We start from the raw sequence: 15,952 nt of genomic DNA on the forward strand, positions 1-15,952 counted from the left end.
CATGGTCTATCTGAATATTTGTGCTTTCTGTTGTATTTTATTGTTGGACAGTTTTTATCGTACAACTCCATGAATATTCTTAAAAATATGCCATATGCAATATCAATATCAGCTTCTTTGTACACCTTGTCCCAGTCCTGATTTAATAGATCGTTCTTAAATGCAGTCATAGTTTCTTCCGTCCTTACACGTCTGTATCTCAGTTGTTCTTCATGCTGATTTTTCTTATAATTAGTGTCATAAACTGCAAAAACTGGTAGGTGATCACTGATGTCATTAATTAATATTCCGCTCACAATGTTGTTTTCCATATTGTTAGTGAAAATATTGTCAAGTAAGGTGGCACAATGTGGTGTAATTCTGCTAGGCCTGGTTATTTTAGGATGTAAACTCAAACTGTACATAGTGTTTAGGAATTCGTCGGTCATTTTATGCTTTTTTGGATTCAACAGGTCAATATTAAAATCACCACAGATAAACATAACTTTTTGATTTTATAATTCAGTCTCTTGCACAGAATGATCTGTAGAACCTCACTGTAAGTTTTAGGTCATCAGGCTGAAAATGCCTCATTTATCTGTTAAAGCCCAAACAATCAGCATATTTTTATGCCGTAAACTTGAAGTACATCATTTTTCACAAAGAGGAGTAAATACAGTGATTTTTGTTAACACGCTAGTAGATGACATCAAATATTTACAAGGAAAAAATGAGCCACGTTTCCTAAAACAATTTAGAGAACTTCTGTGACATTATTTATGCAGTATTTCTTTCTTTTCCAGAGAAAAACCCAACAACAATAAAATCACCTCTCTGATTTCTTTTGGAAAAAATGCATGCAACTTTTTATTTTAAACTTTAAATGTATTTTATTATGAAAAAGGGAAAAAATCCCAACAGGAATGATCAGTGCAACAGGGATATTTCTGTTTGGTTAAATACGGGAGAGGCAATTATCAACAGAGGCAACCAGACCTCACAAATTAATGACATTAGTGTCATTCATATCTGGTTGTCCTTGACAACTGTCCAACAATCAGTCTCCTCCCATGATTACTGTGAATGAATGAGTGAGGCAGGACTACCTCGCTGCCTCCTCCTTTCTGCTCTCCCCTGTGTTTTTCAGACAGTCTATCATTGTTACTTTTGTTTCTCCTGAACAGAAATGACTGTAACCTACACCAGCAGGCTCAGAAGGAGGCGTCAGCTCCACCGAGGAAAGAGAAACAAACTAGGATGATGACAGTGGAGGTAAAATAAACCATGTTTCATGAATGTCTTCAGCTCAGCTGGGTGAGACACTCGTGCACCAGGATGATATGTTAAGAGTGGAAAGCCAACACTAGTCCACCACATCCTGCCCGTGATATGTTCTTGGAAGGACATAGTGGTGGGGTGGAGGCGGGGTAATTAAAAGTATTTACTGTCAGATCCAATCAAGTGCAGCGGACTGGTTACTTAAGATCACGTTAATCCATATCCAGGGTTTTCTTCATGTTTGAGCTCCAGTGTGGCTCAGTCTTTAAATTAGATTCATTTGAGCTCTGCTAATAACTGTCTGCAGGCTTGTGCAAATAAATAGAGCAACGCAGAGCACGGTCTAACGCCACGTAACTTCCAGTTTATTACACACTTATAAAACAGTATCACATGACAGGTCTCGTTAGTCTGCTTGGTGTTAAGATTACATTTCCACACATTTTTTTGGTGAACGGTGTTTCCATCAGGTCCACCAAACAAAGTGAACTTTTTCTTTTTTTTAAAGAAAATCACAAACAGCCTCGGTTAAAACATTCCTCAACTTTCCAGTTCATATCTCCTCCTTCAAGTATATAAACAGATCAGGAGCAGCAGCCCAGTAAATATCATCAAACTCCAAGCTGTAAATGACAGCAAACAAATGTGCATCCTCTAAATAGGTGACCCAGTTCTTTGGTCACAACATCATCACTCCTCTAACGTACTCGAGTTCTTATTCGAGGGAAAAACCAAGCGGTGGAGCTTCGGAGCCGATCACGCCTGCAGCACGCCTCTGGGCTGACTTGGTCCAAAATATTCTCCTTAACGCTCGAGTCTCAGTGAGGAAGAGGGTGCAAAGAGGATGCTATCATTCTGCTGTGGCTGCGTCACCCAAGACTGAGCAGCCAACATCTCAGGGAGCGACAGCACTCCTGTCTTCTGTCCTCTTCCCTCCCTCTTTTTGGAGAAGCCAAACAAAATGCATGCTAACTCATCTGCAATTAACCCTTTTCCCTCTGTGCTGAATAGGAGTATCTACAAAGCAGTGTAAGGAAATTGTGGCAGGACATTACTGCACTCTTGAAACAAATGAAGTTCAAATGCAGTCTTCTCCCATGATCTTGGTGTAATTAGTTTTTTGACAATGCCATAAATTTTAGCATTTCGTCTTCTGCCATCATTCTGTGTGACATAAGAAAGCAGACAAGCTCTTGTAGATGCTCCTGCAGAGGTTACAGACGTCAGTCTGTACTCGCTCACCCCAGCCCCACAGGGAAGCTATCAATTTAAAGAGAAACTGTTCATTCAGCATAGACAATCTTTGCATCGCTGATGCACATTACGCCAAGAGGAGAAAGAAGCCGCATGGGACAAATGAAGTCAGCAGGTGTAATGCTGCGTTTGTGGTAAAGGAAATACTATGTAAGCTTTTCTTTGACACATAGTTTAAAAAAAATATTAATTCTAGCTGTGATTACCAACTCCAGGAGGGGTAAGTGCTTTGTAAAGACATATTTAAAAGAGAGAAAAAGTTCAGGTCTAGTTCTATGCTTAAATCAATATAGTTCATAAGACACAGCTGGAAGACTGGACAATTTTTAAAAGGCTGAAGCCCTCTATTAACCTCAAGTAAAGAGAAAACCAGCGACACCATTGTAAGATATTTTCCTCTTTTTTTATAAAAAACATGTTGTTGATAACATATTAGTCTATATTCTAGTGCAAGTCCGGCTAGCAAAATCCAATGTTTCCTGCCAGTTTTTTATTTTGAAGTATTGCAGTACGTGTTGATAGCAGCTGCTCAGAAACAAGACAGAAAAGATTTTTGGAGCAGAAGAAGGAAAAGACACTGACCTTGTTGCCTGTCCCTGCACAGCAGATGCCCAGAGCCATGGCAGCCCCACAGCGTACATGAGGGTTGTAACTTTCTGACAAGAGAGAAACCACACTGGGACACTGCTCTGGGGTCCTGGAGACACAAAGGGGTAGAAAGAAGAGGCACTTGAAGTTAATCACAGACAAATGTCATTAATCATTTCAGATTGCTGCTGGACTAATCACAGCTTTCTGGATGCTGTGATTTATCAAAGAAAAATTAAACAATCAGAAACTCTCACAAACTTCCCCAAATCTTTACATTTGGTTCTCACTTTGATTAAAAAAAATTGATGTACACACACACACACACACACACACACACACACACACACACACACACACACACACACACACACACACACACACACACACACACACACACACACACACACACACACACACACACACTTCATATCTTAGTGAGGACATCCTAACCAAATGGTTTGGGTAAATTGTACAATATTAACCACATGGTAAAAACATTACAAATTCCTACAAATGTGAAGGAATGTGCTAAATAAACACATATTTACCAGCACCGCTTTAGTCATATAGGCACAACCTGCAAGATCATATCAAAATTTAGCTCAGCGGGTGACAGTCGTTATTGTTTTCTGAGTAAAAATTCTCTTAGTTAAAAAAAAACAAAACTAAACAAAAATCACTTTGAAGCAAATTATGCACGGGCACACGCAAACGCACAAAAGAGGAGGGAAAAAACAAAAACATGATGTTGAACATTATCTGATAATTCCCTTGTGATAACAACGGCTCTGCCCGGGCTTGAATTGGTAGGCTGATTGGTGAGATCACGCAGAGTTTTGCATGAAGAGTTGGTCTGCTTTAAACTGCAAACAGATGCCAATCAGTGACTCAAGGATCACAGAGAACGGCCACGTTTAACTAACTGACCCAGCAATGCTATAGTGGAAATAAAGAGGCTGTCCCTGTTTCTCACATAACACTAAAAGCTCAATGATCCACAGAACAAATAGAAAAGCAGGAGAATGAAACAGTGGTGCTTATTGGATTCTAGTTCGTTAAAAAAAAAAAAAAAAAAAAGGCTTTAAACTGTGTTTGTGTATATGCCGAATTATTCTACAAATGTGTTCACAAATTATATGAAAATTATGGTATAAGTTCAGTAAAAACAGTCTTGGAAGCTTTAAAGCTTCACAAAGATGACTTACTTCACTACTGACTGGATGAACTACACTGGGTCCAATAACTGAAGCTATAATCACCTCGTTATGAGCCTTACAACTATAAAGCATAGAAAGAAATGTTTGAATCAGTCTTTTTACTCATCATTAAAAACAGTCGCGTTAATGGACAGAATATATAACCTATTCAACAGAAGTAGAAAACACTATAGACTGGAAAAACTCCATCTTGGAATTAATAAGTTGCCCCTTCAGAAAAATATGTCATAATAAGATTAACACACACACACACACAAAAAGCCACAAACTCTTAAACTGTCCATCAATATGGAGGCATGTCCGCAGTGAGTAATCTGCACTGGTCTGTCTGGAATTAAAAGCTCAGCTCGACCATTATATTAGGATTTAGCGAGATCACAAGTGGCAATCACTGAGAGATTTGGATCAGATTTCAGTGTCACCTCCAGAGGGTTTTTTTCTATTCCTGTAGACCGACGGACGGTGACCTTCAATCTACATTTGGGTGAGAGCCAAACTGTAAAGGGCTCACACAGAATAAGCATTTAGGTTAAATAAAAATATTTATGATGCTTTTTTGAAACTGACTGCACAATAGCTTGAAGCACACCTTGAGAAAACTTTGGCGATTGGTTATCTGAATAGCTCAATCTGAAGCCTTTTCAGCTTTTTTCAGTAAAAGATTACCTTTAACCACCATCAAAATAGAAGAAGTGAGATGGAGAGAAGAAATCAATATTCAGCATTTGTTTCACATGAAAGCCTGTGAAGCTGTGACGTCTGGAATTCGACTTCAAGTTCAATATCCTGGTAATGCGTGATGGACTTAAAAACCTCAGAATTAACTCAAAGGAAAGAGACGAGGAAAAAAAAAAAAAAACCGAGCACCAAGTTTATGACTCCACTCAAAGTCAAAGTTGCAGGTGTAGAGCAAAGAAAAAAAATCTTAAAACATGTAATTTTTCTGCATGAAATGTGACTGGCAGTCATTGATGTGGTCTTGCTGTATGACTGCAGATCACATTCGGTTGCTTCCTGTCTGTTACAGGAAGCAGTTGTAAAATACATCATGAAAAACACCTGGACAATGTTAATTTTAGACAAGAGGTCATGTGGCTTTTATAGTTTACGCTAAAAGGTAATCAAAATTCATCCAAAGAGTAAACAAAACAAACACGTGTGAGTATACTGCTATAATAATAAGTGATAAGCAGCTGCCAAAGGGCAGACTGTTAACTTGTTAAACTGCTTAAACTGGGAGAAAAAAAAAAAGTGTCACGTCTAATGGTACATAATGTTTTTATTTCCTTTAATGTTGCAGCAGTTTAAAAGTTGGCAAACATGCAGATCCCAAGAAATAAGATTAGTTATCATACTGAAAACATGTTCGGGTAAAAGCAGCTGTTGGAGAGATAGATGCTGCCTCTAATCACAGTGCTACACCTGATGTGATGATTTAAGCATTTAAAAAATTTCAACTTCTGGGACTGAAGAGATTAAACTTCATTAAAGGATAAGCAAAGTAAAAGAGAGCAGATTATCTTATGCATGTACTGCCACCTTGACAGAAACAAGGGGCATGTATCATCTAAAATATCCAAGGGTACACTCTGAACTTCTCACTTAAAAAATAAATAAATAAATAAATAAATCTGCTTTTAAAAGCAAAAAATCAAAGCAACATCATGACTACAAGCAAAAAAAATCTATAGAGAAAACAAAAATATACATAAATAGGGGATAATTTCTTAAAATCTATATCATCTATTAAAAAAAGGTTTCCTGAGATTTTCTCAATGTGAGCTCACTGAGGACAAAAGGCTTTAACAGCTATGTAGTATAAGTACATTTTCAAGCATGTACCTCTACACAAAAGGTTCCCCCCATACAGTGCTCCTACCTCCCCTCTTCTTCGAGCAGAGGAGTGAACAGAAAGTGACAAATATAAACAGTAGGACGGCGGTGTTGAAGGAAATTACCTCCCAGAACAACTGGCATGTTGCCATCATGAAGACATTCATCTGTTTTGTATAGAGTCTGAGTCACTTGCAAGCAGAAGGGGGAGGGAGGGGACGAGAGAGAGCGAGCGTGAGCTGATCGCAGGCTGCAGACGAGAGGCAACGAGTGAGAACGGGAGAGCACCAGAGGAGCAACAACATCTGAAAGTTTTAAACCTGTGATCGCGGTAGGTGACGCGCAGCGAGACTGGAAGTTCCTCCAACATGTGGAAGCGAATAAATTCCACATCACGGACCGCTTCAGACTAAGACAGATTTAGGATTCGCTGCTGAGGGAGGGCGTTCTCTGTCACATTCTTCTATGGGAAGGGAAGAAATTTAAAGATGAGATAGAAGACATTAAAAGAGACCAAGCTGTCCCACCTTACAAGGTGTGCAAAGAGTGAAATGCACGGGGTGTCAAGCGGCTCTCTTTTCCCAGCTCAGAATACTGTTTTAGTGTTCAACAGCGTTAAGACGTAAAGGTTTGGGAAAAGACTTAAAGAGCTGAAAACACAAAAGGAGAAGGACAGCTAACATTACCTTGGGAAACAGGTAAGAAACTTTTGCAAAACTATCACAATACTAGTTTATTTTTTTTATTTGAAAATGGGTTTCGACATCATTTAAACCACTGCTTTGGAAGGTATATAAATTCAAAATCCTACACATTCATCTACTAATTTTAATCAACAAATATCAGCTGAAACACTGTGTACAAACAACTTGCATCTTTTATTAACCTTTAACTGTATAACAGAAGAAATCTGAAAAGCTTTTAAGCCATCACTCTGTTTTCCCAGCTTGGCATTCACATAACTCATGATCTGACTTGTCTTTGCTCTATTTATTACTTACCATTGCTGCATTTTGTCATTATTCGGGTAAAGAAAATGACTAATCACTACCCCTTTAACAGACCTATTTCTTCTTTGAAGTGGATGTCAAGAGTGTCAGCTGCCTGGGAAAGTGAGGACCCCTGCTCACTTGCGGAACATCGCACTGTGGAGCTACTAATCGTGTTGGGATTATTGCCAGCTTTGGATTTTATAAGAACAAAGATCATCTTCGTTTGGCTTTTACGGGATGCAGGATCTTGTGTGCCGCCCCTGAACTGTCTCACCCTACCCTGTGCCCTTGCCTGTGGGACCCAGTGACCATGCTGACCGAGTCTCCCAGACCAGAAAGATTAGAGCCCCGACCTACACTCAAGCCCGCTGTATGCTCAGCAGCACCCTGTCTCAGCCAGCCATGGCACAGCTCGAGGCTAACAGCTCACACGCAGGCAAAGTGTCTGAGCTTCAGCTGAAATGGGCTGCCTTGCTCATTGTCATGGTCATCATCCCCACGATCGGAGGAAACATCCTGGTCATTCTCGCTGTGTCGCTGGAGAAAAAGCTGCAGAATGCTACCAACTACTTTCTAATGTCACTTGCTGTAGCCGATCTGCTGGTGGGACTCCTAGTGATGCCCATTGCATTGGTCACTGTTCTCTACAGTAAGTTTAGCACGGAGCTTTGGCTTTGACAGCTTCATTGGACATATACTGCATATGCTTTTTTACATTATATGGGTAGTATTAAAGCTGCACAGGTAAAAATCCTAGAAACCCAAGCATAACATTTCTTATTTTTTCCCTTTTAAAAGGTCGTTTACATTTATTTAAAAAAAAAAAAAAAAAAAAAAAAAAATCACAATATTTTTTATTATGCTTACAAAATAAACAGTATTTAAACTCCAGACGCTCCCCCAGCAAACAACTGCCAACATTACCTCACCCATGTCTAAGGTGTGACTCTGAACAAAGCACCATTGGAATGATTATATTTCTTTCTTTAATATAGTAAATGGCCTGTATTTGTATAGCGCTTTACACATCCAGTCACCCATTCACACACACAGACACTGGCGCCACCGGGCCCTCTGACCACCACCAGTAGGCAACGGGTGAAGTGTCTTGCCCAAGGACACAACGACCGAGACTGTCCAAGCCGGGGCTCGAACCGATTACAAGGCGAACGCCCAACTCTTGAGCCACGATCGCCCCGACAGATCATAATCTGTCATAATATCCAGAAGAACACTGAAAATTGATGTCCAAACCACCAACAAATTTTGAAAACAATTTTTTAAAGTGAGTTCAAGCGTGACCGAAGTGATTTAATGAAGAATGTCCCCTAATTCACAGCAAACTTGTATTAAACCTTCATTAGGCGTTAATATCTGCATAACGACCAGAAGACTTGGGGATAACAGAAGAGGAGAAAAACAATTTGAGAGGCAGTATTAGATCCAATCAAGACTATCTCTAAACAAATTATTCTAGATGAAATAGAACAAGAGATAGTGGACGGTGAACAGTCTACTTTCTCTGGCAAAGGTTTGGTGCCAGGTCCACAGCTTGGACTGAACGACTTGCCTCTGGGACTATTACCAATGGAAAGCCATTTTTCCATTAATAGTGTTGTGCAAATACAGCTGCACAGGAACTGATTTAGACTTGTATCATCTTTTTTTCCTCTTCATACCACAACAAAATACAGAGCTATGGCAAAGCTACGCATTATTCTCCATTAGTTCAATTGAAAGATAATGAGCTGGATTATAATTATGCCTAACACACAAGAGCGCAGATGTGGATGTGTCACACTGAAAGCTGCACAAGTAAGATTGCTCAGAGATGCTGCTTAAGCGCTTACCTTAATGCAGAATCTAATTAAAGAAGGGCTTTACAATTAATCTGCCATTGCATCTATTTCTGTAACAAATCTGTGTCTGGAAACATGCTATTTAAATTCTGACTGGATCGCTGGATTGAAAAGGATACCAGCTATAAGGGTTTTACATCACTCTCCACATTAGAAACATATAAAGCCTGTTCATCAGTCTACCAGGAAGCTTAATCCCCTTTCACATTGCTATAATTGAGCACACTGAGCCCAAAATTCACCCAGTAAACCCTCCAAAGAAGTTTTAGTCACAGCCAAAGGAGAAATCATCAGTAAAATTAGTATTTTAAACCACACTTATTTTGGGTTCATCATCAAGCATAATAAACAGTTTAATTTATCAAACAGCCACATATAACAACAAAACTCACAGATTTCTGTTCAACAAGCCTGTGCAGATTTTGTCCTTTCATATCATTCATTTTTGTATGCGCGCTTCAGTAGACACCGAAAGGCCCATTCTGATCCATGAAAAACCTGGGTATTGAGCTAAAAGCAGCTGGCTTTGAAACATAAAAGAAACTGAAAGGGTATTGATTTCTTTTTTCTTTGTTCAAACCATCACTTCAATACGGCAACCTCTAAAGCAATTTATCTAGGCCGAAAATATTTAGTCCTAAGAACTAGTCCAGTCACGTAACTGAGAGAAAACACCAACTGTGATTAAAATGTATTTCTTTAATTTTTCCAGCAGTATTTCTATCTGCTAAAAGGTTACAAAGGTCTACAAAAACAAAAAACAGACTCCTAAAATATTCTCTGCTTTTGTGAAATATATTTTAAGACCCAGGCAGCTGTCATCCTCTCCTATTTAGAGAGAGATGAAGCGCTGAGGTGAACTGGAAGAGGTCATGAGGACACAGACAGAAACAGTGTGTTAGTGTGAAGGATAGCTAACGACGGTGCGGACAGTCATGCTGTGCCAACAACCTTTAGCGAAATAAACAAAGTCACATAGACAAGGTTATAGTACATTGGTACACTAATACCACAAATGTCAACACAACTAAACTAAATATTTCAGTGAAATCAGTGATACAACTGTAAGGTGGGGTCGATGAGCTGTGCTGGGCTTGAAATAATCAGAAACAATAAAAACACACGTAAGCTGACAGACTAATAAAGCTGTGCGTGTGTTGTGTAAATTAAGACTGTTATCATTGTTAATTAAGGCTAGAGATGTGCTGGTCCGGTGTCCAGAGGTGTTTGCTTTGTAGCCGTGTGCAAATGATGAAGGTGGTTGAAGTCCAATTTATCTTTTTAACCTTTATCCCCCTTCTTATAATCTAATAACAGGTGAGGAAGGTGCAGAGAGGCTAACAGCTAGTCCTTTGAAGTTCGTTAGTTAGTTACATTTCTTTTTCTTTTCAGCTCTATACAATGTCACTATAATTATTAGGCCTTTACCTTTAGCGATCCAATCACATATAAAACAAAATTGATTTCTCTATTAACCAAAGTGTCTCCAGTTGAACAGCTATAACCTCCTTTTATCTTTGATCATCCGTTCAGACTTGCTCGTGGAGTAAAGTAGTAGGGCAGGTAGAGCTGGCTGCAGCTGGCAGAGAAACCCACTTTACTTTGAATTAAAATATATAGGTTTCAAAGAAAAGATGATGCAACACACCCAATCCAGAAAATGTTTCTAGTATTCAGCCACTCTTCCACATCTGCTGAGCAGAAGTATACAGACACCTGGAAAATGTAAGAGGTCCTCTTGTTTAAAATATGAGCTATGTGAACAGAAACTCTTGTAAACTTAAAATAAACCAACTTGTAGCCAAAAAAGAAAAAAGAAAAGCCTAAGTGAGAAGCCAGCTCTCTACTAACCAATAATGTGGTAATTTAATACATTAGATTTTCTGAACTCCTCTATTCTATATATTTTTTTTTATTTAAAGAGATGTGGATATTGTAGCCGTTTCTACTGTGCAATGTGCTATAAACACATTCTTTCTTATACTTGCCAGAAATGCAAATTATTCTTATTCTTTTTTAAGTAATAACACTTCATCCCCATATTTTTTTAATAAAAGTCCTGCACTGTTGACTCTTAGACACCCACATCTGTTCAAATAGCAGTTTTGTAATCCTTATAAACCAAAAAAAAGAAAAGAAAAAACATTGCAAATGACTTTGAGGTGCTGACACGAGCCTTGTATAACTAGGAACTACAGGAGAGCTCTGCTTTATGCTCCAAGTTTTTAATGGGCTGCCACGTGGTGGAACTAGGATGTTTTCAAAGGCAACCATAAAACAAAAAACTATAAAAAAAAATAAGCTTACAAGGGCAGGATTGCTTTAGTAACATTGTAAAACTAATATAACAAATAAACACTTTCCAAAAGTGTCAATCATTTGTCATTTGGGGGGAGAAAAGCTTCCATGTCAAACTTAATCAAAACAGAGTACGAGAAAGCAGCGCAGTAAGGAGGCGGAGGAGACGGGCATAACACAGGAAAATTCCAACAACTGTCTTTTACTATGTTAATGGATGACGAGACAAAAGCCAGAACAACTACTTGCCAGTTTTATACCCAGAACTCAAAATAAACACTACTGTTGAGCGCAGTCTCTGCCACATCTACATAAAGAGCTCCGAGCTCCATAAACACTCGGCGAACCCTCCTTTTTCCAGTAAAGTGATTCCTCACAGATAAACAAACAGCAATCATTTGCACGAGTGCTACTTCAAACCCGTTGCCATTGTCTGATATCTACCCTAACGGGCAGAGAGTATGACCGCATTCTTTTTGGCAAGAAAACGAGTTACACCACAAGTATATTAAACTATCTGCCAACTCTAATTTCCATCTCATCTTCTCTTTAGACTCTGGATGGCCTCTTCCTGAGTTTCTCTGCCCCATCTGGCTCTTCCTTGATGTGCTTTTTTCTACTGCATCCATCATGCACCTTTGTGCCATTTCACTGGATCGCTACATTGCCATCAAGAAGCCGATTCAACACAGCCAGTACAAATCCAGAGCAAAAGCGCTGGTCAAGATCGCACTGGTGTGGCTCATATCCATTTGTAAGTTTGTCAGTTCAGCCTTCAGCTCTACAGCAGTCTTTAAAGTCAAAACTCAAAACATAAAAGCCCCAACAAGACCTGGTTTACACTCAGAAATGCATGCCAGATGACATAAAACAGCAACATATATATAAACAGCACTGATGTGATTTAAAGTCCACTGTGACTTTTTTACAGTAAGCTGTAAACACAAAGATGCTGCAATCAGTCATGCCTTGTTATTGGAGACACGTTTCAGTAAAAGCAGCTCTTTCTCTCAAATGAAAAATTACTGCATTTGCAGAAAAAACAAAACAAATGCAAGCCAGTAAGCTGTTCATCCAATGAGTAATAATAATAATAATAATAATAATGGATACTTTATTGATCCCCATGGGGAAATTACTTGTTTTTCTCTGCATTTGACCCATTCACTCAGTGAAGCAGTGGGCAGCCCACTAAGCAGGCGCCCGGGGAGCAGTGTGGTAATAACCAGTGTTTCCCAGTATTTAATGTTGTTGTCGTTTTTCTAGGTATTGCAATTCCAATTCCTATTAGGGGCCTTAAGAACTACCACCTTCCCAACAACATCACCTTCAACAGCAACCACACGTGCCTGCTGAAACCAACCACCTTCTGGGATTTTATCATATTTGGCTCTTTATCAGCATTCTTCATCCCTTTGACTATCATGATGGTCATCTATCTACTCACTGTCCATGTGTTGCGCAAAAAGGTTTATTTGCTCAGGTCAAAGGTCACTCAGCGTTTTAGCTCTCCGGCGGTGTCCACAGTTTTTCAAAGGGAGCAGTCTATGGCTTCAACTGAAGCCGAGCAAATGAATGTGCTGGACAGCAGACTTCCCCGGATGCAGGAAAAGCCAAATGCAGGCACCACGATCGCTCACACGCCATACGAACAGTCCTTTCGCAGGATGTCAACTATGGGCAAGAAGTCCATGCAGACTCTGAGCAACGAGCAGCGTGCATCCAAGGTACTGGGCATAGTCTTCCTCCTGTTTGTAGTCATGTGGTGCCCTTTCTTTATTACAAATATCACCTCAGTGCTATGCAAAGGGTGTGATCCCAACGTCATTGCCCGGCTCATGGAGATCTTTGTTTGGGTGGGTTACGTGTCATCAGGTATTAACCCGCTGGTCTACACCCTATTCAACAAAACTTTCAGGCAGGCGTTCACACGTTACATCACCTGTAATTACAGGAGCTGTGCCAGTAACCTGTCAGGAGGACATCTGAGGCCATCAACTGCAGAGTGGACTCTAACAAGGATTTCAATCAAATCTTCCATGGCAGAGAACTCTAAGCTATTCATGAAACGGGGAATGAAGAACAGCATTGGAGCTGTGGCCTACCAAAGTCCGCTGAGGTGTCGGCAACCACCTGTACAGTCATCTAGTGGTGTTGTGCTAGACACAATACTTCTGACTGAAAATGAAGATGATAAGCAGGAGGAACATGTTAGCTGTGTATAGACTATGGACACGCAAAGCAAATGAATATAAATCGGGGGTGGGGTGGGGGTGGGGGGGTACTTAAAGTGGATAAAATTTATGTTGCAAATTTGAGTTCTTTCAAGACAAAGGCTTGTCACGAACAGATGTTTCTGTCAATTGGATACATTTAATGGCAAGACAACAAACCCCAAACTGTTCATAGTCTTTTGTAGCGCACACCTAGAGGGCAAAACACCAAAATGCTGGCTAACTCAGAGCATCAGAGCACCAGAGAACTCGTTTTTAATATGTTACAAGCTGCAAATGTCCAGATCAACTTTCAAAAACACTGATATTTAAAATACTGCATGTTTTTCCATACTTGTAAAGTGTACATTGCACAAGCTGCAGTCCATTTGGCAATATTTGCAATATGTAACAATATCCCCCCAGTGCACTTACACTGCCACCAGCACATACACAAAAAACCCCAAAACAAAAACAACAGTAGGTGCAGGTCTATCTATTTTTGTTTGAGATGGGTCACTAATGCCACGTTTGGAAGGTGAAACTCATCTGTTAAGCTTATAATAATGTAATATAATTTAGCCTTTGGTGGGATTTGGCTGCTGTTTTTGTACGGCAGCCTCAGGAGAGGTGTGTTAGCATTTAGTGCCATTATCTTTACTTGCCCAGCAGCTGTAAACAACTGAGCGGCTTGTGAACATTAGCTGGCATTTTGGTTTAATAACTCTGGTGAAAGTAAAGCACATGAAGTCTAAGGAAGGCTTGTTTTGCCCTCCAGGGTTCAAGGTGGTGACCTCACTTAGAAACTAGTAAGTGATCGCTAATGTTTGTTTACATCAGTTACACAAGGATCTATTTTCAACTATGAACACTACATCCACAAAGTTCAGGACATCATGATGACCTGGAAACTCCCTGAATGCAGCATACAGTACATTTCCTATTCTGATGCTTTCAACTTTTGCTGTCTAAATATGCTGTAAACCATCTACATGCTTATATTTTGTCAAGACAACACAGACAGACATAAACGCCTTGCACTCTTGAAACGATACTTAATGTATTTGCTGGACCTTTGAAAAGCACTCTTGTACGTGTATCGCAGCCTGCTGTTTTGACATGTTAAAAAGATGTCCACTTAAAAAGACTGTACATAGAAAATGTTCACTTTAAATGGAAATCTACATGTGTTTAATAAAATATTTCTTGTGTTCCTGATAAAAAGGCCAAATTCTAACCATCTGTGTGTTATGCTGTTGATCTCCACATTCATATGTTACTGTAATGTGATCGGAAAAAATGGCCTCTATCATAAATAAGGGCTGGGCAAAACAAAACACAGCATAACAGCCACAGTAAGACAAACAAAACAAAACAAAACAAAGGCTATTCACTTTTCCCCAAATCATAAACACCAAAGCAGATAACAGAGTTTGGCAATAAAAACACTGCTATTTACACTGAAAAAGAAAAATACGAATACTGTAACGACAGCATATTTAAGGAGCAATTCCTGATTTCTCTGTTTAAAAATATCCAGGAAAACATTCAACTAAACTAAAATCCTAATTAGTTATATTCCTGTATAGACTGTGTCACTGTTAAACAAAAGACAAACAAACAAACAAACTGGAACTCTGCTGATTTAGTATGAAAAAGCTGAAACGTAAGGCATTCAAACCTGGCTCTTCTTGTGAGGCGGAGTGCATGCAGTTATTCTTAAGGCATTAGGGTGAGAAATCAGAGAAGAGCAGGCAAACTAAATAGCTCTGGTTCACAAGTCTTTCTAAACACAGAGAAAATTTACACAAGGTTTATGTAGCGGCCGATTGATCACAGGATATCACATGGCCTTTTTGGGCTTAAAAATGCACACCCTGATGTTTGTGAAGTGGCCAGGCAGTCTGTTTAGCACGAGCCCTGCTCTATGGTGGGTAAACACTGATGTTAGTGGGATAAATGCCTGTAAATAACTGGAGAAGACAGTTAAAGTGATAAGGACCTCAGTGGTGTCATTGTCTGACAGAGGAACATCATTCATGAAGACCAGTAACTACTACTAAACTAAATTTTGACAACTCATTACACAAAATATAAAAAACACAAGGTCAGCCAGGAAAACTGAAGCAAAAAAGAAAGAAAACCAAACTGTTTCTGTGTCAGTAGTGAATAACAAGAACCTGACTGGTTAAAGCCAACTAAGCTCCAGGACATCTGCATGGAAATGACATTCACTGGTTTCATTCATTTGCCAGCTGCTACATTAACACTTTTGTGTTAGCCAATCAACCAACAACACTTCACTTCACAAGTTAAAATCCCAAACAAGCTAACTGTAGTAAAGCTAAATAAAACTCCCACAAGTAACCAAGAGATCAGCTGCTTGTAATGATGGAAAAACTGGTAAACTCCCTGTTCTCCTTCTAGTTTGTGGGGGA

General features: G+C 39.4%; 2 protein-coding genes across 2 annotated transcripts in view; one reads left to right on the forward strand and one right to left on the reverse strand.

Moving 5' to 3' along the window:
• Positions 1 to 15,952, reverse strand: part of psmd1 (proteasome 26S subunit, non-ATPase 1) — a 41,456-nt gene that overhangs the window by 17,322 nt on the left and 8,182 nt on the right. Inside the window, exon 17 of the mRNA XM_085381424.1 lies at positions 3,094 to 3,208. Within this exon, the coding sequence (XP_085237550.1) occupies positions 3,094 to 3,208 (115 nt within the window). The remainder of the gene's footprint in view (positions 1 to 3,093; positions 3,209 to 15,952) is intronic.
• htr2b (5-hydroxytryptamine (serotonin) receptor 2B, G protein-coupled) lies at positions 7,247 to 14,079 on the forward strand. The gene is made up of 3 exons (XM_085383041.1): positions 7,247 to 7,793; positions 11,855 to 12,055; positions 12,568 to 14,079. Exons 1-3 carry the CDS (start codon positions 7,517 to 7,519, stop codon positions 13,524 to 13,526), a joined length of 1,437 nt encoding a protein of 478 aa, XP_085239167.1. The 5' UTR covers positions 7,247 to 7,516; the 3' UTR covers positions 13,527 to 14,079.

The sequence above is a fragment of the Rhamphochromis longiceps genome, linkage group LG15 (genome assembly GCF_057381845.1).
Source record: "Rhamphochromis longiceps isolate RC_006_pf linkage group LG15, R_longiceps_female_GT1.1, whole genome shotgun sequence".
Taxonomy (NCBI): domain Eukaryota; kingdom Metazoa; phylum Chordata; class Actinopteri; order Cichliformes; family Cichlidae; genus Rhamphochromis; species Rhamphochromis longiceps.

Coding starts and splice junctions, on each gene's coding strand:
- htr2b (XM_085383041.1), top strand. CDS start 7,517: ATGCTCAGCAGCACCCTGTCTCAGCCAGCCATGGCACAGCTCGAGGCT. Junction 7,794..11,854: donor ATTGGTCACTGTTCTCTACA/GTAAGTTTAGCA, acceptor TCTTCTCTTTAG/ACTCTGGATGGCCTCTTCCT. Junction 12,056..12,567: donor GGTGTGGCTCATATCCATTT/GTAAGTTTGTCA, acceptor TCGTTTTTCTAG/GTATTGCAATTCCAATTCCT.